The sequence below is a fragment of the Ostrea edulis genome, chromosome 2 (assembly GCF_947568905.1).
Source record: "Ostrea edulis chromosome 2, xbOstEdul1.1, whole genome shotgun sequence".
NCBI classification, from domain to species: domain Eukaryota; kingdom Metazoa; phylum Mollusca; class Bivalvia; order Ostreida; family Ostreidae; genus Ostrea; species Ostrea edulis.
The window spans coordinates 104997199-105023146 of record NC_079165.1 but is presented as its reverse complement, the minus strand read 5'-3'; the positions used below and the strand labels follow the sequence as shown (position 1 = coordinate 105023146).

The following is a 25948-nucleotide window of genomic DNA, read 5'->3' as shown; positions in this document are numbered from 1 at the left end:
GTTTAACAGAAACGTGGAGGATTTGGACGTTAACATACTCAAATCCTAATTAATACTGACCACGAAACGAACAAAACAATGTCTGCTGCTTAAATTGTATTACATAACAATAACATACTGCAGTCAGCCCAAAGGCTAGATGTGAAATCACATACCTACAATCACTGACAAACATGGCAGAAAATTCATATCGGAATAAAAATTTGAACAAGAGCATGCGACTATTAGTGTCTGGAGATCACCCAGACCCTATCATTTCAGTTTGTTATGAATTACATATTTATAAATAATCTCAAAATATTCACTCCCTTTACATAAGAAAGTATGACTGCCACTAACTTTTTTATTCGGTCCAAAAACTGTATGAAGAAATGATTGTGCCTCATTTTGTAATCGAATTCTCTGGTTCCATGTAGAAATGACAACGAAACACCATCAGATAATCAGTTAGAGCTTGAGCTCTAAAATGCTGTCCATGGTATGAAATGTTTGTTTTTCATGTGGAGGAAACAATATTTGAATGTAAAAATAAATTTCAATATGTACATAAATTATTTTATTCTTAAAACTACTTTTCCTTCTACATTCATTTCAAATGTAGGAAAAGTAATTTAATTCAATTCTCAAAATAGAACAAGTAATATACTTTGCAATAAAAAGGGAGGTATTCACAGAATCTGTATCACTACACTGTCAACCAATTCATAAAGAATATTTTCATTCAGCATATAACATTTCATCTACAATGAAACAATTAATTTTTGACTAATTAGAGAAAGAAAAAAACATAGATTCTGAAAGTGCATTTTTGAACAACCTTCATACTTTGAAGGACAAGGCTGTCTATCTGAACTAAATGTTTAAAAATATACAACACTGTAAAGTTAATGGAAGTTTAACATTTGTAGACAAAACTACCCAATACAATAAATACAGCATTAAAAATCAACAGAGCTGGAGAAAACACTCTGAATCATCATATATGGATTGGTTTTTTATGTTATGCAATGTAAGAAGAGTGCAATACTTTTTTAATCAGAGTAAATCTTTAGAACAGATAATTAGCTTGTCATTCTAATGAGGTACATCTTGTTCTGAAAATCACACATGTTTGTAGGTGTGCAGCAGTACAAACTACAACGTTTGTAGACATGTCTTGCTGACAGGGAAAAACATACCTAGCTCATTTACATGATCCTGTATCAGAGCAAGATCACTGATTACATATTAAATTTGAGATCAATTACACACAGCAAATACGTTTCCCTAAAAGATTAGTCTAATCCTATTTGGCTAATCCCAATTTTACAATACCCAGAGAACCAACATTTCAAAAAGTCATTAATATGTAGACTTCTGAAAGGTTAAATGTATTCACAAACAATACAATATAAACTGTACAGATTTCTTTGAACTGTGCCAGAGGATTTTGTGCTGTATCATGGCTGAACTTTTCTTCCATTAATATCCATGTGGTGACTTAGATTTGTCTGAAAAACACAGATGTCAATTGATATATTTGAAATTATTCTAATCACTTCCATAATGAAATATTTTATCAGTGCATATATTTCAATATACATGTATCAGTCCTAGGGGTGTCAAATTGAACGGCATGGTTACGGGGGATGGAACAGCATCATTTCAATCAGTTCTATACTATGATCTCCCACATAATCTACTAACTACTAAGTACTATATACTATCTACTTTCATTTCCTATAAAGTTTGAATTTACAGGATTTTCATTTCTTGAAGTTGAATGAGAATCTTCAGTCACAGATATGCATATGCAAATGAATATAAACATGTAATTCTAGGTATTTTAGCACTGAAAATGGTATTTAAACAGTATTTTATTATAAATAACATAATAATGATTAGGCAGCAGGCAATGCCTATATAAGCCTGAAAATGGTATAATCTCCTTCGTATGCAACATGTCATGTATCAAGTCATGAGGCTCTATCTGGTTAACTAAGTAACGAGTACTTACTTACCATCCCTACTACTTATACTTTAAAAAGATACACGAGGATCCCTTGTATAGCAAACTGTGAGTAGATCAAAGGATCTAATTCAATACAAATTGTGTAAAGTTACATTTAAAATTTGCAGTTTTATCTTCTAATGTAGTTTTACAACAACTTTGTGATGCTTAGACAGGTCTGTTCACAAAGTGGTGTATGCTTAATTTTTTTTTACCCTAAAGGCTTGGTAGCCTAAGGCTATGTAATACATGGGTGGCTTGGTAGCCTAAGGCTATCATGGCTATGTAATACATGTATTGGTATATTTGTATATGTATATTGTTGCACCCTAATCTTAAGTGCCAATGCAGTGCTTTATACTCTCAAGTCAGTGTGACAAAAACAGACAAAAAGAAGACGACGTGGTAGTAGGCAATGAATAGATGCTGACATCAAGGTGGTAGCACACAATTAATAGAAACATACAAATATCTAGTACTAGACACAAACATCAATGCAGCAAAGGAACATAGAAAAAGGGTCCCCACAATGAAAAATTTTAAGTCCTATAACTCTGTAACGTGCCCGAGGTCTATCTCTCTCATGAGGAAATAAAAATATAGCTCCGAAATTTTACTGCATTTATTACAGTGCTCAGGTAAAAACACAATTACAGGTTAACAATAAAAATATGTATTGGTCTCAGTTGGTGAGCAATATTCATGTTACGTTATATAAAAGCCTTTTTAAAGGACGGAAAGGAGGGGGGGGGTTAAAAGGTCGACTGGCACCCAACGAAGTAGCATCTGCATAGTAATTTGGTAATAATTTCCATTTCAGAATTTAAGAAATATTGGTGTCTAATAACTGTTGCCCAACTTACATGTTGAATTATCTCTGCTAATTTGCTATGGCGTTCAACTCAACGTAACGCAATGCCCCAACGCAATCCCGCGAGTGTAGTCTGGCGCCGGTATATATACCTTTTTTCACCGGATACCCAACGTTACCAATGTACACAGTGACGTACTGCACACATGACGTCACGTTCTTTGGTGATCGTGCCAAATTTAGCAACCGGAAGTATGAAGTTACCAATGTCGATTCGGTAGGCTGTATAAGTTATAAATACAGCAAAAATACGTAAAAGCGTTGAGTGCCAGTGACTATAATTGATACAAACAAGGTAAGGAAACATTAATGGTTGATTGCAGGTATTCTTTGTTAATAAACTGAGTTAAGCGCTATATTTCGATGTATTTCTCTGCACCAAAGTCGCCAACACGTGCACCGATGTAGTACACAACATGTCACCAGTCATGGGTTATTATCCAGACTCCGATTGGAAATACACAAGCGTTAGCTTTATGTATTTTACGTATATATCGATGACTGCACACTCTTCGATAATCCCGTATTATACATCGTAGATTTATAGCGCTAACTTTATCAACACAAAGACCTACACATTACAACTCTATAAAAAAAGGGAAATCTTCCCAAAGAAACTTAAATAATCATGTGCTATAGAAAATGTTGTCTGACAGAGAGACAGAATGATTACTATAGGGCCCTAATTAATACACTGATGTCAATGTGGCAGTACACAGTCACCAGACACATACATATATATCTAGTAGTAGACAACTGACACCAATGTAGGCCAACTAAAATTGAAATTACGGTTCTCAGGCCCACACGCATCCGTTTTGAGGTTGCCACATTGCTGATTTTATTGATTTTTCAATAAAATAAAAAGTTGGTATCTAGGGGGAAAAATTCACATTTTTTATGAATTTCACATTTGGAATTCTCTAGCATTTTTGTAACTTTTGAATCACAGCCACTTGGTTTCATGAGTAAAGGTTATATACAACTTCTTACCCCAATTTTTAAGGTTCCGTAATAGCTTAAAGTGACTGAAAATTGTAAAACCGCCTGCACAAGTATCACAGCAATTTGGACCGGTGCCACTAATTACCCATATTGACTTCCAATATTCCAAATCATCAAGCCCAAATGGTACTGCGGTTTGGATACAACTAGACATATCAAGAGCTGTGTATCTTTATAAGACTTGTTATTAGCATAATTTGTGTACCATATTGAATTGTTATTAATCAAAATTCATTTTTGAGCCTTTAAATCGTTTTGGGTCATTCATCCTTTTTGGATATTTAATGCCACCGGTAAAAATGGCATTCAAAAGTTAAAGTGCAGACAGTTTTACAATTTTCAGTCACTTGAAGTTGAACCTATTACGGAACTCATTTCATGAATTGGGGTAAGAAATTCGACATGAAAATGATATCTAATGTTTCACATTCTATGTAATTGCTAGTTGCAATGCACAAACATTCTGTTTAGTGGTAAAATGCCAGGATCCAGCTAAAATTCAGTTACAATAATGGAAATTTTTCTGAATTTGTTTCTGCATATCTTGGGAAGTATACGGAATTTTGGGATGAACTTTGGTAGTAATGTACATTGTTTATGTGTAAATATTGAGTATGAGTACGATTTAGAGCACCGAGTTTGAGTACGTGCTCAAAAAAGTTTTATAACCTCCATGCCAGGCCTCAAATTTTGTTGTTGATGACCAAGATAAAGTAAAGTCTACTGTGTTATTAATGATTCAGTTAGAGAACTTCTTCGTTGAAGCCCCCCCTTTAATTAATGTATACGTAAAATCACTGACAGGATAAATTCGTTATGTAGACACTTAAAGGGGTAATACAGAAATATATGGGGTCCTTGAAAAAAAAACAACCCATATTGGGTGAGGCTTACACCTCACCCAATATAATTTTTTTCAAGGACCCCATATATTTCCTTATTACCCCTCTAAGTATCTACATAACTAATAACAGATGACAATTACAAAGTGGCAGTAGACAATATATAATAGTCTCTCATTTCAGTAGACAACCAATACACACTCTCAGTAGACAGTTATCAGACACTGATGTCAGACTGTCAGTAGACAATTAATAGACACTGAAACCAGGCTGTCAGTTGATAATTTATAGACAGATGTCAGATTGTCAGTAGACAATTAATAGACAATGATATCAGAAGACAAGACAATGATGTCAGAAGACAATAGACAATGATGTCAGACTGTCAGTAGACAGATAATAAACAGTAATGTCAGTAGACATTAAATATACATTGATATCAGTAGATAATAGACAATTAATACACACTGATGTCAGTAGGCAATTAATAAACAGTAATGTCAGTAGGCAATTAATAAACAGTAATGTCAGACTGTCAGTAGACATTAAATAGACATTGATGTCAGTAGACAATAGACAATTAATACACACTGATGTCAGTAGACAATTAATAAACAGTAATGTCAGTAGGCAATTAATAAACAGTAATGTCAGACTGTCAGTAGACATTAAATAGACATTGATGTCAGTAGACAATAGACAATTAATAGACACTGATGTCAGACAAGGACATTACCTGAGTATTGGCTGCTGTTGTAGGGATGTGTATGGTGCAGAAGAGAACTGGTAGTATAGGGGGGATACATCCCTGTAACAGCATCAGAAAGCAAAGCGTGGGTTAGACAATGTACAGCACCAACACGTTTTCAAGCTCTCTACACCCACTAGCTATAGTTTGCAAGTGTCTAAATATGCTTGTTAGAATCGTATACAAGATAGGCTAGCTAAGAAACAAAGTTTAGGCTTATATAATAAATATTTAATATTGTATTAAGTTATCAAAAAGAGCACATTGCAGAGAAAGTAAAATTTAATCATCAAGTTAAGTAAATTATTGAAGAAGTCAGCTTGGTCATGTTTGATTTATCAAAAAGTCAGTAAAAAATTTGTAAGCACTCAGCAGAACAATTTTTTATTTGAGTTTTATCATAAAACTGTGAAATTATCATTTTTTTAATTTGAGTTTTATCCTTAAACTGTGGTTTCTTCATTTTCTATTGGAGTTTTATCTTAAAACTATGAATTTCATCAGTATTGAACATCAATTTTCATTGAGCATTGAAATCAAGTCATCAATGAAAAACAGATTTCATTTTTAATTAAAGAGGAAAGAATAAAGGGTAGATTTGAAATACAAGTGCCAACAAAATCACATTTGTTGCCAAAACCACGAAATTTAATGCCCACAGAAATTAAAGAATCCAAAGTTTACTAGTGCTAGCAAATGATAAATGCTTCCTGTTACAAATTATATGAGTATTTCAAAACATTAATTTTTTCTCGAATTACTTCATTATATATAAATGAAATTATCATATTGTAAAGTTTAGCTGAAATTTATCATAGTGCAATAGCTCAACAATATACATGTATATATAGATATGTGCATGTTTTTAGTCTCCAGAAATTTGAAAACAAGCTGTGCAGAGGCATAAACATGAAAATCTACATATAAGATGTAATGTTAAATATCTGGGACACTAACAGTATTAAAAGTGTGCATTAGCAATATAAAAGTATCAAACAATGCATGTATACAGTCAACACTTTTGATAAATACAGACAAGTTCTTACCTGACTGAGGTTGTCTCCCCTGAAGAAGAGGATTTGGCATCCCTGGTAACAAAGGGCTGGTTGGAGGATACATGCCTGGAATTTTACATAAAACTCTCTATTACATATTCCATTTGCCATATTATAAACAACATTAAATTTCAATCCCTAAATTTCTCACTCCTAAATCAAGAAAACAAAATTTTCAAAAGAAATTCTACATGCACAAAAAACATATGAAAATTATGTTTAAATCAAAATGTTGTTCGTATCTGGTTTGCATTTCAACATTCTGTCAGACCTATGGTCCGATTTCAAAAAGTAAAACAAACAAGAGGCCCATGGGCCTAGAATCGATCTTCTGATACATTGTAGAACAGGCAAAAATTCTCACTAACCAAGATTCATCAATTAACAAAGTTTGATGATGTTAAGTCAAATAGTACCTGAAAATTTAAATGTAACTGTCCAAAAGTAGGTCACCACAGTGACCTACTTTTGGTTGACACACTGAAAACTCAAGATGCATCAACTAACAAGTCAAATAGTATTCAAATATAGCCGTCAAATTCCAAAAGAAGGCCACAGTGACCTACTTTTTGGTCGACACACTCTGAAGACTCAAGTTGCATCAACTGACAAAGTTTGATAATTGAAATCAAATAGTATCTGAAATATTCAGATATAAACGTCAAATTCCAAAAGTAGGTCACAGTGACCTATTTTTTGGTCAACACACTCTGAAGACTCAAGACCCATCAACTGACAAAGTTTGATGATTGTAAGTCAAATAGTATCTGAAATATTCAAATATAGCCGTCAAAATCCAAAAATAGGTCACGGTGACCTACTTTTTAGTCAACACACTCTGAAGACTCAACATGCATCAACTGACAAAGTTTGATAATTGTAAGTCAAATAGTATCTGAAAATATTAAAATATAGCCGTCAAATTCCAAAAGTAGGTCACGGTGACCTACTTTTTGGTCAACAAACTATGAAGACTCAAGATGCATCAACTGACAAAATTTGATGATCCTAGCTTTCAGAGTGTCCAAAATATGCATCTAAAATTGAAAATGTGAAATTTGAATGTCTGCAAAATTAAAAAAAATAGGTCACTGTGACCTACTTTTTTTTTATGAATATGTTTCAAGGCCTCTAGACGCATCAACTTACAAAGTTTGATGATTTTAACCTCTCTGTATCTGAAATAACAACCTAAAATGTATTCATAAATGATTAGCCATAAAATTCAGAAAGTAGGTCATGGTGACATACTTTTCACATGACGCAGTTCAAGGTCCCATGATCCATCAACTGACAACTTTTGATGATCATAGGTTCAAAAGTGTCCAAGATATGCATCAAAATTCATTTAATAATAATTACCTGCGAAATTAAAAAAGTAGGTCACTTTTGAGAGAACATGATATTAGGTCCTAAGATGCATCAACTGACAAAATTTGATGATCCTAGTCCTTATACTAAGCAAAATATCAAAGTTTTAAGAAAACAAAATTTAAGGTCAACTTTGAAGTGACCTTGAGACCACACCCTTTGCCCCAGGATGATGCTTTGAACAATTTTTTTTATCTACAACCTATCCTCATCCTTATGCATAAGTTTGGTGATAATTTGCCCAGTGGTTTTTGAGAAGAAGATTTTTTAGCAACCACTACTTTTGTTTGCATTTTCCTAATTATCTCCCATTGTTAAAGGGTCACAACCCTAGTTTTAGTACAAATGAAAGCCTTTGGGCCAAGGATACCCTGTGACAAATTTGACAAAAATTGGCCAATGGGTTCTTGAGATATAGCCCTTTTCCCAAAAAGTTGACGCACACCGCATGCCAGACATATGGCCATATGATTAGCTTTTTGAGCCTTCGGCTCAGAAGAGCTAAATATTGAGAGCAATAAGACTATTCCGAGTCAAAGCACTTTCTAAATCTGTTTTGATTAAACACAATTATAATTTCTATCTTACAGTATGCGGAATTAACTTTCTGGTAACTATAGACAACTGGTTTACTACAATTTCAAAATCTATAGCCTAATACAACTTACTATATACCAACAACAAAGTAACAAATATTCTTAATGTTTCATTGTTTACTTTATTCATAAAATTCTACTATAGAACTTCTATTTCCCAATGGTTCTTGAGAAGAAGATTTTTAATGATTTTCCCAACATATTTGTATGCCAAACTTTGATCCCCTATTGTGGTCTCACTCTTCCCCCGGGGCCCATGATTTGAACAAACTTATATCTACACTACGTAAGGAAGCTTTCATGTAAATGTAAACTTTTCTGGTCCAGTGGTTCTTCAGAAAAAGATCTTTAATGATTTTCCATGTATATTTGTAGGTAAAACTTTGATCCCTTATTGTATCTCCATCATTTCAACAAACTTTAATCTGCACTATGTTAGGAAGCTTTCATGTAAATGTGTACTTTCCTGGCCCAGTGGTTCTTGAGAAGATTTTCAAAGTTTTGACATATATATATATATATTTACATGCAAAACTTTGATCCCTTATTGTGGCTCCAACCTACCCCCGGGGGTCATGGTGTTTTAACAAACTTGAATCTGTATTGTCAGGAAGCTTTCATGAAAATTTCAGCTCTTCTGGTCTAGTGGTTCTAAGAAGATTTTTAAATGTTTTGCATTTTTGTGATTATTTCCCCTTTGAAGGGGATATGGCCCTTCATTTAAACAAACTTGAAAGCCCTTCATCCAAGGATGCTTCTTGCAAAGTTTGGTTGAAATTGGCCCAGTGGTTCCAGAGAAGAAGTTGAAAATGTAAAAAGTTTACAGACGGACAGATGATGGACAACAGGCAATCAGAAATGCTCACTTGAGCTAAAAACTAAAAAAAATTAAGAAAGAGACAACAAAGATCAGAGGGAAATATCTATTCAAGGTTTGAATTTCTTCCATTACTTAAGAAATAAATTTCATTTTTTAAAATACATGAAGGTATGAACCGTGACACTTCATGTCGGCATACATCATGAAGCACGAAAATGGAATTCATTTTTCATATTTACATTCTACTTGCATTTCTATTTGTGCATTGCTCACAACTGCATCTCATTCATGAGGAAATGGCTATCATTTAAAACAATTAGTAAAAATATCAAAAAGGTAAAACATTGGAATTGTAAATATAGTGCAATATCTTTGACCTAGGGGCCTATTTGTAAAACGTTTCACTGACTTCACGGCTGTGTTCAGTCTATAAACAAGTCAGTTGTGAAATATTTGACCTGCTATAAATTGAACGCATTTTCTATAGATTGTTTCTATCTGCTTACTGTTTGCAGAGTCTTATACACCATTGCCACAAACTTCATCACACAAGGCTTCAAGAGCACTGAAATTTTCTCCTTGAATTATATACGCACTTATCATCCCTAAATCAGTATCCTTATTGTAGCTCCACGGATCATGGTTTGAACATCTTCATTATATAATGAAGCTCAATGAGCTTTTGTGCTAGTTTGGCTTTACTGGTCCAGTAGTTCTTGTGAAAAGGTTTAAAATACCAGTAACCCACCACATTTTTTAATCATCTCCCCTTAGAAGAGGGCACTGTCCCTCATTTGAATCCCAAGGACAATTTGTGACAACTTGGGTTGAAACTGGTTGGTAGTTTTAGAGAAGAAAATGTGAATAATTTCTGACAAACAGACAAAGGGCAAAACTTGATCAGAAAATTCACTTGAACCATCAACTCTGGTTGGCTAAAAATAAATATACAAACCACTAGGCGAGACGACTGGGAGTGGAGGTATGCTGGTGGAGGCTCCTGGATCCCTGGGAAAGCTAGACAGCTTTAGAGCCTGGTATCCCGGGGTGGGGTTGTGATTAGACAGTGAGGAACTGACTATTCCTCCAACATTGGGCTTGTGCTTAGCAGTAATGGATGAAACGTTCCAGTTCTGTGGGGACACTCGTGGCTGAGGTGTGGATTTGTACAAGGAGGAGGGGGACACAGGTTTTCCTAGATAACTGGAGGGCGAGATCTGATTCACTTGGGAATGTGATGAAGCAGACTTAGATACTTCAGAGAAGATCATTTGTTGGATGAGTTCTGCAGTTTTAGTGTCCATTTTGGGAACTTGATTACTTGGAGACATTGAACTTTGGGCTACTGGCCTTTGAATTTGCATAGGAGATGTCCTTGATACAGGGGACACTTTAACTTGAGAGGTTCCCTGTCCTGTTGGAGTACCTGCTGCAGTCTGAACAATTCGCGGTGCACTCTGGGTATTGTATATGGACTGAGCTGGTCGACTAGTGGATGAGGCTGAGGGGTACATCACTATTGTTTTTGTTTTATCACTTTTTGGTTCTGAGGTCGACACTCTAATAGGACCACTAGCACCATGGGTAATGCTTGGAGAGTTTGGCTTGTTAGTGTGTGCAGGAGGTAGCTGAACTCCACTCTCCATCAAAAACTTCCTATATACTTCATCACTTATAGATGGCCGTTTTGTAGAAGGAGGCTGTGTTGATAAGCCTGTTTGAGGCTTGTTCTGATGTGCTGGAGGGGCATATGATTTTACCTCTGGTTTAACCACAGGGAGATGTGAATAAGAAGGAGTATCTGGTTTAGCCTGATGGGCAGCAACAGACTGCAGCTTGTTCAGTAACTGTTGCTGAGTGTAAGACTTTGTCTCTAATGTTAAATCCTTCTTTTTGGGACTAACTTCCTGAGATTTGGATGCTTCCTCTGAGAGTTGTCTTTGTATCATAGTTGAAGCAAAGTTCTGAAACTGTTCCATGAATGACTTGCTGCTAGTCGTGGGTTGATCGACTTTCTTCTTATTTTCTGGTACATGAGAAGTGAGTGATGCACGAAGAATATCATTGACCTCATGACCCCAAGATTTGTCCAGGTATTTCTGAGAAGCTGCTGATGAAGCTAACAGGGACAACCCCACTGCATCAGATGTTACTTTCACTTCTCCAAGTTTTGATACAGACCCTGACTGTGGAGAAACACTGGGCTTAGAGGGTTGTTTTTCTGCATAACTATGGTCTGGCTTCACTGGTTGACTAGCTGCTTCAGTCCTCTCTTTATTTGCACTCTCTTCCACTGGAGGACGCAGTGGAGAGGATCCGGGCACAAACTTGGGTGTAGTTGAGGCTGTCTGTGGATTTTGTGTGGGAGTAGTACTTTTGTTGACTATTAGGTTTGTAGGTTTTTTCATCTTTTGTCTACAAGAAATACAGAATGAGTGACTAAAAGTATCATTAAAGGCCCATATGGAGAAGGCTAATAAAGGCAGTGCCTGATGCAAAATCCTTCTTACATTTCTATGTGATATGTTGCTTTCATAAAAATATTGTTTGAATTAAACCCAATCAAAGTTACTCATGTCTTTCTGAAATATATATCCAACAGTTAAAAATTAGTTTGACTGAAATTAAATTCACTCCAAGATCTTTCTATTTTACTTAGCATTAAAAAAGATATCATAACTTACACATTTGTCCACTGTGAGTGGACCGATCTGCTCTCTTTAATCAGATTTCTAAAAAAAAAAAAGTTTGAAAATATTAAATATCAATTAAGTCTTTGTTATATTTGTTCATAAATTTGACTACTATCATCACTAAACAAGTTTTATTAAACAGAATCACAATTCCCCCCCTTAACTTTATCCTTGATAATAGAGAGCTCTAATGACTATATTCAAATTTGACAAGTTTTTTTTGGGGTCACAATCCCAGAAGTCCCTCATCCAAAATAACAGAGAGCTCACAAAGTGACATCTCCCTCAGATTTGGTCCCCTTAGGCCTACTAGCTATGACATCAAAGCCTACTGCGCTACTGTATGATATGCAATGAAGCATGAAGCACAAGCTTTGAGGACTTGCATACTATTAAGGCTAAATGCAGCCTTGCCACTTATAGTATGAAAGAGAAATTCATTCTATGAGACCATTTAACATCAAGTGATCAACTTAATTTATCTTAGGCTCGTGAATGATATTCAAGTTACGACAACAACAAAACTCAGGGAGGGGGCAAACATGTAGAAATTTATTTTCACTATGTGAATCCCAGGCACTTGTTTCTGTAAATAAGTTAAGACTTTTAATTGTGTTAAATTGAAATATTTCATTGCTACATGAAGCTATCTGATAAATTTTCAGGATAGTCAAATAGATACTTTTACTGATTTTCATCATCCTATTGTGTGATATATGCACACTACAGCTTTTCCTCTCATTTTCTCTTAAACGAAATACCTTAATTCCAATGGTAGAGGCTATGCCATGCATGCATTATTTATGGGGGGAGAGATTAAGGGTTTGAACCACCACCATTATTCTAGGTAGAAAATAAATATATTTGCCTATTTGTAAGCACTTCCAGTTGTAAATACATGTTGGTCCATAGGTTTAAATGGACCCCTAAAAATACATGTGGTGGAACCCACTTCCATGGAGAAAAATCTTTGAATCTGCTCATATACATATGACGAGGATTTCAAGAGACTTAAAAAAAATAATTTCCTGGACAGTAAACTGGCTGATTAATTTGTATGTGGCAGATTTAAAAACCACTTGTGGCAGCTGCAATATGCAATATCTAATGAAATATGAATAATAGACTATTTACTAATAATTTTGTTATATGTACTCATCAGCGAAAGGTCCTGAAATTACACTTTCCATATAGAGTATGACCCTATTTTCAGAAGTCAAACGTTGGCATGCATGCTGGTTATACCACCAATGTAAATATAGAGAGTTGATTATCTATTACCAGTATTTGCCATACCTAGTCTGCATCCAGCCTTTAGGCCACAGTGGTTTAATATCCTTGTCCAAGAACTGCTTCAGATACTCCTCTGCAGATTGAGTCTTTGTTTTCGTCAAGTCAAAATTCTTCATCTTTATGCGAACTATATCACATAATAATGACCTGCAACAAATTTTTTACATTACTTTATTGTACTTACTTTTATAATTTTTGTTATTTTGACTGTATGCCAACATGGTGATGGCAATAAATAAATTGAAATGAATTGAAATTATTTCATGTGATTGTATGCCAATGTGTTTGGTGAAATAAAAATATATTACCCATTTCACTTGTACTCCACTAACTTTGGGGTGGGTGGGGGGCAGAGCAGAAGCAAGATAATTAAATAGTCTTTGCAAGTTGGAAAGTATTCAACTTAACCAAACTCATTATTTAACATTCATTCATTGAATGTGTAAAAAACCCAGCTATTATCCTGAACAAAATACCCACAAAATGTTTTGAAAAAAAAAATTCAAGATAGGTCAATGAGATTCATATGAAGATTTAACAGTTTATATGAAAGTTTACTAAATAAGTCAAAATTACCATTCTTTAACAACTACAAGAATGGGAACCAGTGTTATAAAAACTTTTATAATTATCCACAGCAATAGTTCAGTTTTTCTTCCTGTATTCTTAAAACTAGTCCATATAATTTTAATACACAAACACATTGAAGCAATTCCACAACCAAGAGGAACAAGGTATGGGAAAAATTTAATCTGACAGCAAAAGCTTTCTAATTCCCTCCCAAATGAAGTTAGAAATATTTATTCTTTTAATGAATTTTTTAAACTCTATTTGGACATGGTGTGGCGAGTTAATTGTAAGTGTATTCACGTCAACTTCATTCTCTATGGTCTCATTGATATCCTCCCTTTTATTACAATTTCTAGTATGCCTTTATATGTCACAGTGCTGTCAGTTTTGTGTGTGCTTTTTGTTTCTTTCTTTCCAAAGTACAATTGTACACATCAATTTATTTTGTTTGTCTCTCTGTTAAAGTTTTTTCTATTCTTTGAGTACTCCTGTGGTCTTAAAATCAATACATGTATACTGTACACCAACTTTTATTCAAAATTTGAAATTTTTGCGAGAATCTTGTCACTGTGAATATTTCTCACTCCGAACCAGTCTTTCACTGTCTGGTATTCATTGAAGATTATCTTGGACGTAAAAATTACTGCCATGGACCAGTTTAACACTGATAAATCGTGAAATAAAGTTGTCACAAATAAATAGAGGATATCTATATTGCGTGTTTTGATATTTGGTTTATCCAACGAGTTGATATGGTGTATTTATTCGCTCGGAAAGCCTCGCGAATAAATACACCATATCAACTCGTTGGATAAACCAAAGATCAAAATAAGCAATTATAGATGTTCTATTTATCTCATACGTCTTTTCACTTAATTTTGAGATGATCCCCAGTATGGGAGAAACAGCTGATTGAATTTGTTTTGAATCCGTGGTTCAGAAGTCGTGCTTAATCTGTCTACCTTACGCAGGAAAAAATAGTGCGCTTATAAACCATTAATATACAGTACAAATGGTCATTTTTACAAAAGGAACCATGGATGAAAATTGTTTTAGAAGGGATTATAGTTTATAAATAATAATGGTTTTGCCATTCCAACAAAGTAACAACTATTGACCGAGTATTTATTTTTTGACGTAGGCCTGACCTTCTGATAAAAGTTTGATGTCGTTGTTTTGAAATAAACATGTGTAATAATGATCAATGAAAGTAATATTTTAATGCAGCGTTATTAGAATGTTCAACAGTTTACAATGAAAATTAGAAGTGTTTGTGCATTTGGATTTTATTTACATAGTTTCTTTGGATCTAAGGGCGAGAGGAAATCCCGAGGCACTTTAAATAGGCCTAGCCTGGCCTAGTAAGTAAAGCTGTTGAGATTTGTTACATTTAGGCTAATATGCTCCAGAAAAAAAGAGACTGTGCTTCTGAATACTTGGTACCGCAGCATGTCGAGGTACTTTCGATTAAGCTTGTCTAGTAGGCCGTCGATTCCTTGTCGATGACAATAGTGTGCACATATTTTTGTTTTCTGATCGTAATTTTGAGTAGTTACAGACCGAGTTGGCATTTTTGTGGCCGGTAACTTGCATTATGTCAGTAGGGGCAACATCATTTTAATTTTGCTATAAAAGAAATTCTAAATAAATACAGAATAATAAGTTTTACGCTTTATTTCATGCATGGATATGCATAAACACAGAAAATATGTCATCCAAGCGGGGACAGTGTCAAAAGTAGTTCGGACCGGAAGTGCTTTATCAAACGGGCGTGTGATAAAGCTAATGCTTTATCTCACTCTCAATATACACCACACGTATGAGATAAAGGTTGCTTTACAGTACCCATTCCTGCATGTTTGTACATCAGTGTGTTTTAAGTTCTATTGTGTGTTGTATACATTGTTTGTACATCAGTGTGTTTTAAGTTCTATTGTGTGTTGTATACATTGTTTGTACATCAGTGTGTTTTAAGTTCTATTGTGTGTTGTATACATTGTTTGTACATCAGTGTGTTTTAAGTTCTATTGTGTGTTGTATACATTGTTTGTACATCAGTGTGTTTTAAGTTCTATTGTGTGTTGTATACATTGTGTATATATGTCTTTTTATATGTTCTACATAGTTGGTTTAAGAGCTTAGCTAAGCTCATATTTCTTGTTATGCGTATCATGAGTCAACTCTTAAATTAAATTTCTTTACTTACTTGAAATAAGAAATGTTTGTAAAACATACTCATACAAAATGTATGTCCTTCTTTGAAATTGTAGTCCATGTGTAGATAATGTGAATACTTTTTAACTGGAAAATCAACAGGGGTTGCCTATAGTCTTGATTAACCTTTCTATGAAGTCTGATAACTATCAGGTATATTTTCTCTAGTAATTGACAATTGGTGTATGCATATTAAAAAGCCTGCCTCTGAACATCATCAAGTAAACATGGTTTTCAACTTCTTTAAAGTTGGAATGAATTGTTTACCAACACACCCAACATCCAACTACAGGAGCAATATAATGTGCCCCTATTCTTCAATGGGCATGGACACGGTTCAGCTGAAAATTTTATTTTTCCATTTTTATTGTTTACAATGCTTAACTAAAGTATTTGTAATGGTCAACCAAAATTTGAATATCAGTTTTTGAGTTACAAGTGAGATACAGCACTCACAATTCTTTATGTAAACAAGGCTCATGCCATGTTTTTTGTTTACATATAGATTGCTTAATGGAAAATAGCATGTTTAAAACAAAATGAATTTTGCTAAATGCTAGAAACTATTTAAGTGTGTTCAGAATTAACTTACAAATTGAAAAGTCTGCTTTAAACGAAACGTTTACTAGTATAGCACGACACGAGCCTTGTTTACATAACAAAGAATCTCCCATGTACCTTGACAACTGACATTCAAATTTTTGCTGACCATTAGAAATATCTTAGTTAAGCATTCTAAACCTCAAAGATGGAAAAATTAAATTTGAAAAATTTCACCTCAAATCGTGTCCATGCCCCTTTAAAATAGCAATACCCATCAAAGAATACATTTTCCCATTCAAAAGCCAAGCCCACTGTTACAAATATCACAGATCTATACCTGACCATCACCAAGCTCAAAATATAGAACCCTACTCCATCTCCTGGAATCCACTTCCTAACCTGATACTCTCCGTCCAAATGAATTTCCTCCTGGGCCCCTTGGGAGCCCCTCTCTTGCCGCCCTCTGTTGTTTTCTCCTCTTCGCTGTCTTCCGTGTCATTCATGCCCTCCTTCGGGGCCTGGTCTTCTTTCGTTTCCTTCACCTCCTTTTGCCTGAAAAATAAGGAACCGATGAAACAAAGCATTGATTTCTCTGTCATCTTGGATTCAGAATATGGCAGTATAAAGCCTAAATGAAAATAGTTGCATTTCCGCTACCTGAACCTACAATACCCCTACCCTCATTTTTTTTTTTTAAAACATCACGTTCAAGAGATAATTGAATAAAAATTGTTTTGGAGTTGACACTTATAATTACTTCATAGGTAATTTATTGTTACTATATTATTATAATTTACAAAGCATAGTAAAAAGTTACATTAACAGTGAAAAATGAGCCTCTCAAATTCAATATGCTAATATACCTGCAATTTAAATTGTGACCAGAATGTTTCTTTGAGTACTCTTAAAAATAAACTGTGAGAAAAAAAATATAATTCATTTCCTACCGACATACCCTAGTTTTGACTTGTATATCAGCAAAAAAAAAAAAAAACCCCAAAAAACAACAAAAAAACCGCAAACACTTTCTGACATTTCAAAAGCAATGTTAGTTTCTAGAAAAATAAAAATTCATTTAGACTTAGATTGTTACAATCAGTTAAATGATGACTGTATGCCTATGTAAAAAGGTACATGTACAAAAAAAGAAGAAAAAAGGGGGCAATTTCAGCCATTTCTGTGCACGTTCGTTCAACTTTTTGGTATGAGTACATTCTCACTCCACTATTTAGTACATGTCATTTTTCAAAGATAATCAAAATGTAAAGATTTCAATTTCAAAACATTGAGATGTGAAAGGCCTCTATACATTAAAAGTACTGTTTTGTAACACAACTATCCCACCTTTTTGTAAAAATATCAGTATTTGAGTACAATGTAACAAATAAGATCTAAATAAAAACAAATCTTGTGAGTTTTAAAAGCAGTCCAGTTCACAGGTGAGAATAGATGAGTATGAGAAGGTGAGTGTTTTAATCTGACAGCAATACTGTGTCACTGTGGAGTAGATAAATTGTTGAAAACATGTACTGGTGCTTTTGATATTTACTTTTGTAAAAAGGCTTGGTATTCTTGTTCGTGTCTTGCCTGTAGAGTGGGCATCATTCCATTTATTGCTGAAATCATAAAAATCTTAAGTCAATATGCTATGTTCAAAATTTGGTTATATTCACTGACATCATCTTTCTTAATTGTTACATCTATTTCATGTTTAAAATAAAAGAAATAATTAATCCACAAAATCTGCAAAACATGTCCAACTATTTCAATGAATGTATTATGCACAGGAAATAAAATCTATGTACATCAAAAAACAGAATGGTGTTCTGAAGTGCAATTTACATTAGTAATAAATATTATGTCAGGTCTTTATTAATATAAATCTTGGCTTTATACCAACATGGTGATGTTGATAAATAAATGGAAATTAAATTTTCTTGACAATATACCTTCTCTGAGTTTCTGGACTGGTTCCTTGAGTTGATCATCCTGCTGGGACTGCTGCAGTTTTTTGGCTCGTTTCAGCAGAGTATCTTTTGAGCAAGGGAGGAAAGCAGCCAGATGGCTGAATATGCTGGACCTCTGACCACAGCTTGCCCAGCGCCGTGCACCTGTCTCCACACTGAAAGGCAGCCAATAAATATCACCTAAGTGTATATCAGACATGTATCTGGCTAAAGGCAGCCAATAAATATCACCTAAGTGTATATCAGACGTGTATCTGGCTAAAGCAGAATTAAGCTAATGGTGTTACTTACTCTAAAAGCATACTATTCACTTCCATTGTAAAGAATTTGCATTTCCCATCTCGTGAAGTTTTAGCTGCCTGCAATATAAATAATAAAAACACTCTAACTTTGCTATTAACTTCTCTGCTCCTCAAACAAGAATCTGCAATTCCAAGTTGAATTTTTCTTTAATGAGAGAGAATTTTCTTTCCCCCTATAGTCCACTTACCTTCTTCAGTTTCTTTATTGTTTCCTCTAATTCTTTAGGCATATTTGGGGGGAGTTTCGGGGCAGACGCCTCATCACAGACTTTATAATCTTTGCTGTTGGAGTCGTCTTTGAACCCAAGGGGATTATCTATCATAGACTCTATGTTCCTATCTGAGTCTGCCATGGCAATGACAGAGTCAATAACAGCATCTATTCTCTCATAATGATTCTGGGCGTCCTGAGAAGAATCGTCATTGGACGAGGGACTAATGAGGTCAAGGTCTTGAGTAATACCATTGGTCTGGCTAACTGAGGTATCTCCATGCTGCTTCAGTAGTTCAGCTACTGTCGGTGTTATCTTCTTCCTGCAGGCAATGCAAACTTCATTTTATTTTTGCCTTTACAAACAAAGTTTAGAAATTGACATCTGTTTTTGAAATTTTCAATTATGAATTTTTAAATTTGTGTATTTAATGAGTTATCTTCCATTTCCTGGTTTCTTACTGTCAAATATTTTAATATGCACTTCATAACCACAAATATGTACATTTAATTCCTATGACAAAGAAAACATATGTACCACTTCAGTGGAGACTTATGTTATCTGTGACTGTGCGAAAATGCACAGGAAATAACATACAAATACACCACTAGACAAACCACAACTCATTTACTTTTTTTGCAGTTGTTTATCCTTGTCTGTAGGCATCTTTGGTTTCTTGAATGACTTTTCTGATTCTCCATTGATCATCTTCTCTTGTGTTGTATCTCCAGTCTTTAATTTCCTCTTCTGATAAAACAATAGAATCCACAAAGCATGTAAAACAAAATCCACTAAAAAGAATGTAAAAAGGATTTTTTTTTTTAAACATTTTGCATCTTGAACCACCAAAATAAGACATTCAGACAGATTCACAATTGAGAATCAAAACTGGACATGAAAACCTACAGCATAACTCATTTTCACAAATCAGTCACCTAAAGAATGATTTGTACTGTAGCTAAATCATTCTTTGTTTTCTAACTTAAATTTGTATACTTGAATGTCAAAGCTAAGGGCTATTCAACATAGCCATTTATATGATGTTGAATTATCACCAACTTTGAAAATGGATCCAACACTTTCCAATGTAAATCAGGTATAGAACAAGACTTATACTATGAATGGTTTAATTCTGTTATAAATACCCAGTACCTCTATTATATCAGTGTAAAAGTCAAAGTATGGACCATGTAAAAACATAAATCAGTAGTCTTGCTCACTGGACAATGTTCTGGCAATACTATTATCAGAGCATGTCTAGAAAATGTCGCAACTTTTCCCACACTTCCCAATTTACATTAGTGATTAATTACAGCAAATATGAAATCAAATCTAAATTTGCTAAAACATATTTTTTTCTGATTCTTAAACGATGCAAGATAAAGCAGGTTTGAAATTCAACAGATCTTTGTCGCCTGTGTATGAATACGTTATAAAATTTTCAGAAGACTCAAGTGTAGATTCGGTAATATTTGAAAGCATCAACATGCTCAATGCTGACCTTACTTAATACATCTAAAACTTAATGCTTTCCCCTTGCAGTTGCCTAGTACATTAATAATATAAAAGACCAATTTCATCAGGAATAGTGCTGAGCTGTTTACAAGATGGAGTTTAGTGACACAGAGTTGTCACATGTAATGAGGACTACATGTATCTTAGAAATATGTGAAATATCGCTTTTCTAATGTTCGTTGTCTCTTTCTGTCCGTATGGGTTGCATACTACAAACAACAATTTGAGTTATCCCCCTTTGATAGGTCAGCGAAAGGTTAAACAGTGAATAGTCAAGTTAGATCAGCAAAATTATTGCTTGTGTCATTTTTGCAAAATTTAAAGGATTGAATGTCAGAGTTTGATTAAAAATATGTCAAGTTAGATGCTTTTGATCCCCACCCCCTCTGAAAATAAGAAAAATGTTTGATATATATGTATATATAACTTGTCTACATATTTTCTCTAAATGGCCTTCATAGAATCATTCCATTGATACATACATGTAAAATTTTGACACCCATTAAAATACATGATGTCGTCACAGCATTCATTTAATTAAATCAACAATGCACATTCAGCCTATATGTTTACTATTAACAGGTGCTTGCACACAGACCACTACATTCCAACACTCTGTCTGCAGTAGTTGTTCGATTTAATGAGGTGTTGGATATTGTGATGTATTTAGTGAGGTGTCAAAATTAGCTTGTCACAAGGTCAGAGTGATCCTGGAACAGTCTTTCTGCACTGGGTCTCTGTTTCCCTTTTTTCAGTTTTGAAAAGCACTTTGAAGAGGGAGTTCAAAATATATGGTAATATATTTGAACAGAAAGTAAGGAAAATTGATGAAAAGCACATACCTGATGTTCTTGTACAAATGTATATGCAATATTTTTAAAAGTCCAACCCCCATTTTAATGGACTTGGTCTTCAGGCCAGTGGATAATTTCAAAGACTGCTGGGATGACCCCACTATGTCTAAGTGGTGTTAGATATAGCATTTATTATTTACCAATAATTGTACATAAAACGTATTTACTTTTTAACAATGTTATTTTCCTCTCGGATTTTCTTACATGGGACAAATGTATAATTCAAAGGTACCAGTATTCAAATTGCAAAACAGTTTACAATATAAATACTTATTATAAACCTATTTGTTTGTTTAAAATTCATCTTCAAAAAGGGGCTTGGGGGGTGGATTGATGGTCATTGGTACTATAAATAAAATAGTAAACTAACCTTCTTCTTTCTGTGTTCCTCATCATCTGACTCGGAATCAGATGCTATCACCTGCAACAATCACATAAAATCACTGGATTTTATATTTAAAGAAAAGCAAGTGATTGACAAGAGAAGTTGTGTACAAATAAGATAAGTTTATTCCAATTTTGGGCCCAGAGGGCATAACAGTAAGACAGTTTATAAAGAAGGAAATTCAAAAAAGAAAGAAAGTTTACAACATGTATATCTAGCTATTTGTCTTACCCTCTTCTTCTTTTTCTTTTTAAGGAAAATAAATTCATCGCCTGAGTCATCTGACACATCTTTGAAGTCCAATTTCCCTGAGTTGATGTAAAATCCCCCGAGTTTGGTGGTCAGGCACAATGGCACAACTTCATCATACTGTGACAGTGAGGATGAAAAATAAATGTATTTAGATCTAAAGATTAACTAAATATATGATAATATGATTTGCATCATGAGTATAGTATAAAGTAATAGGGGAATATTTTGCCAAGCATTGCATTCACATTTTATTCACAAAAGGAAGAAGACTCAGGGATTTATCTAGGTTGTTTTTACTACCGGTAATAGGTACCTTCCCCCCTTGGCAACAAATGGATATTTCCCCTTCCACAGATAAAAATTTCCCCATCATTTGTAGAAACTTCACAAAATTGTATAAGAATTTTCAACAAAAATCATTTTTTTTTTTTTATTCTATGTCATTTTCTACAATTGTCAGACTCACAATATAGATAAAATGAGTAATCAATCACTTTATATGGCTGTTATAATCTGTGGATATTATATTCCATGGATGTCCCCCATCCCCTGGAAGCTCATGACTACATTCTCAAAAATTCCCCTTAAATATAAAATGGGTAGTAACAACTAAATGCTGGATAAAACCCTGAGACTATAAAGACGATAAAGACAATGATATATAAATGAATAATAATCTGTAACAAAATATTTATTATCTAAATGAGTTTTAAAATGCTAATAAAGTGTAATTTATACACACCGCTTCTGAGTTGTCAATAAATGGATCGTCCTGGTCATATCCATCGCCCAGATCCACAAGGTCAGTGATTCGACCCGCTCGCATTTTGCCCTTCTTGCCTGGCTTTGGGGCCTGTAGTTCATATCAAAATACAGTTTATATACTTTTTTGCTTCCCATTCCTGCATGTTCCCATTTTCTATAATGGGAGGGGATCCGAGAAGGGGCTTGTGAAGAAAAATCAAGACACCCCTGGAAAAGAATACCATGGGGGGGGGGGGGGGGGGGATTCTAAATTGGGAACCCTGAATCACCAATCGGACAATCTACCAGTGCCAGCATAACTACCTGGTCAATGGCAAAATACAAACTAACTGGCCTGAACATTGCTTTGTTATATGGTACCCCCCCCCCCTTAAGAAAACCCAAACAAACAAAACAAAATAAATAAAAAATAAAACTAAATAGGCCTATAATTAATGTAAATGAATTCTGATGTTCTTCCAGAGATTATATACAGACCTAATCCTTAATCACAGGCTTAATTTTTTTTTAATAACCTGAGAATTCGAAGACATTCCTCTATAATTAAAACATGCCAAAAAGAAATTGTTTTACAATTGTAACAGTAACGAGCACGGATAGAAACTTAATGGCTATATTTTCCCCTTAACATATTTCACTCTTTGTTCTATGTATTTTCTTTGATTGCCCATTAAGGCTCTGGATTAAAATTTAATATATCTATGTGAATAAATGAACAACTCACATATTTTTCTTCAAAACTCTTTGCCAAAGCTGCCAGTTTTTCGTGGTCTTCGTCATCTCCAAACGGATCGTCGGGATCTGGGACTCCTCCGTTTGGTGGTTTAGTTTCGCCCTGAAAACGGACACATACAAATGTTTTAGAAATACCATAAACTCTAGTCCGTTAAAATACCCCTGCTTAGCCTTTCCTAAAATATATTCACCCTTTCATGGACCTCAAACACACGCGCACACCTTCCAAAACTAACTATTTTCAATTTACCGTCGCGCATGCGCTTTAACGCACAACCCCGCCCCGACCCGCACCCCCGTCATTTACCCCCGCGCGGCGATAACTTAAATGTGACACGCCGGTCGATCAAAGCCTCCCAACTACCGTGTATTACGATAGACCGCTTTACAATACACAGCGTTCCGCTCCAACAGCGCTCCCCGAGACCCGTGTTACTTATCGACAGAAAATCAATATTCACCGTGTTGTCTTAATTTTTACTTGTACTCTGTTTCATAAGTTGAAACATTTCGATAAAATCATATTTTCGGCAAAACTAGATCAATCGATAAAGTGAATAGTATACATGTATGTATTTGTACACGTTTCTATAACTAAACTATTTTTAGAGCACTGACCTACATACGACCCCCCTTTATGATCCTTATGCCCATTGTTTGCCAAATCAAATGTTATGAAATTAATCACCATTTATCTATATTTTAAAAAAACCCTACAAACAAGTTCACAAAATACGTCCATATCACCAGTAACGAAAAGTATGGATATTCTGCAGACGTACTAGTTAGCAGTCGACAAAATTTTTTTTCCATTGTGATCAGTTAATCTCTTTGTGTTTACTTTTTTAAAATAGATAATCAAGCAATAAAGATATTCAAGCAAAATTCATCTTCCAGAATATGCCCTCTTTGAGCATACTTTCGGAATCATCCTAAACTTTAAAACGCGAACAGCATTAAATACACAAACCAGGTATCGCACACGAGGAAGCCTTGGATAGGATAAGAGCAACTATCTAACCTGATGGCAATATTAACCCTTTTGACCTTTGATTGCACATATTTGTGCAAGCTGAGCATAATATTCATCGTGTCCAAACTACAACTATGAACAAACCACTGAACATAACCGTAGAATGTTTTCTATCATTTTGCACAAAACCGAACGCATTGCATGAATTGCTATACATGTGACAAGGGGGAGAATGGGTACTCTTTGTCAAGAGAATTCTAGTCACTCAAAATGGCGTTTTGTTGGCTGGATATTTTCTCCGTGTAACTGTGTGTTATCTACGGCTTGTTCAGCCATTTTCCTCACATATGTCCCAATAAAACATGTTAGAAGACAGAAATTTGTATTGAAATGTTGGGATTTCCCATATCATCGGTGTACCGAAAAGTACATAATAAAATTGGAAAAAGTTCACAGATTGTGATGCTATTACACAAAAGTCAAGAACAAACATATATTTGAAGTTTTTTACGAAGAAAATGACCTACCAATTCGTTCTTCACAAGAACAGTGTAGAAAAACTCTGGACATGTTGTATCAGTCGATGGCTTGAGGGTCAATTCTAGCCGCACAGTTTTGGGGTCTTTCTCCTTTGATCTATCCTCCTTTGCTTGAGTAACAGTCGTAAAAGACAATCTCTTAGGTTCCGCCATTCCGTCCAATTAAAGTATCCATCTGTTTTAGTCTTAATTTCATGTAAAATATTTTCATCCTCCAAACGGAGCTGACAAATATAGCGCCATTTTGTTGTGTCGTGACGTCACTAACCTATGGCCTTCATTTAGGCGATGCTATTTCTGTGATGGTTTAAAGGATCATATTTGAAAATATTTTTGGAAACTTAAATCTTCCTATTTGTTTGTAAAATGAAAGACAGATCATAATTCATGAACAAATGAATCTATAATTTTATCTGCACGTATCAAATAAGTCTAAAAATTATGTAACTCAACTCAGAAGAACCTGTATATCCCTAAGAAAAATGGAACAGCCGTACAACAAGAAAACCCCTTTCTATAAATAAACTGGACGGAAGGAACGTTTTTCTCTCTTTCCAAGCTAAATTTTGCAAATTGATTGAAAACAAAACAAATTCAAAGATTTTGATTATGATAACTTCTTGCACTTATTATAACTGATTAAAACTCTTTAGAAATACTATCTTATAGTATTTTTTGAATATTCAATATTGATTAAACCACATAGAATATATGGTTTTGTTATTTCTTTTTGATACTCATTTTTGCTTATGATAGCGAGAACCCACATATTGCATCTTTTCTAAGTGCTAAGTATTTAAACATATCCTTAATATGATTTGTTGCTGTAAACTAGTGG

General features: G+C 34.4%; 1 protein-coding gene across 2 annotated transcripts; it reads right to left on the bottom strand.

Annotated features, from left to right (window-relative positions):
- Window positions 1-83: 83 nt before the first annotated feature.
- On the bottom strand, window positions 84-25380 carry LOC125667310 (ubinuclein-1-like). 2 transcript variants are annotated; one of them, XM_048900745.2, is made up of 17 exons: window positions 25099-25380; window positions 23588-23698; window positions 22841-22951; window positions 22078-22215; window positions 21832-21882; window positions 19724-19839; window positions 19069-19414; window positions 18870-18937; window positions 18561-18733; window positions 18161-18227; window positions 17011-17163; window positions 13288-13431; window positions 11983-12030; window positions 10254-11713; window positions 6503-6577; window positions 5445-5516; window positions 84-1490 (listed from the first exon to the last, which is right to left on the bottom strand). In XM_048900745.2, the coding sequence occupies exons 1-17, from the start codon at window positions 25261-25263 to the stop codon at window positions 1462-1464; spliced, it is 3327 nt and encodes a 1108-aa protein (XP_048756702.2). In that variant the 5' UTR covers window positions 25264-25380; the 3' UTR covers window positions 84-1461. The 2 variants fall into 2 exon arrangements, with proteins under 2 accessions (XP_048756702.2, XP_048756703.2); XM_048900746.2 differs by lacking the exon at window positions 5445-5516.
- Between the last annotated feature and the right edge of the window lie 568 nt (window positions 25381-25948).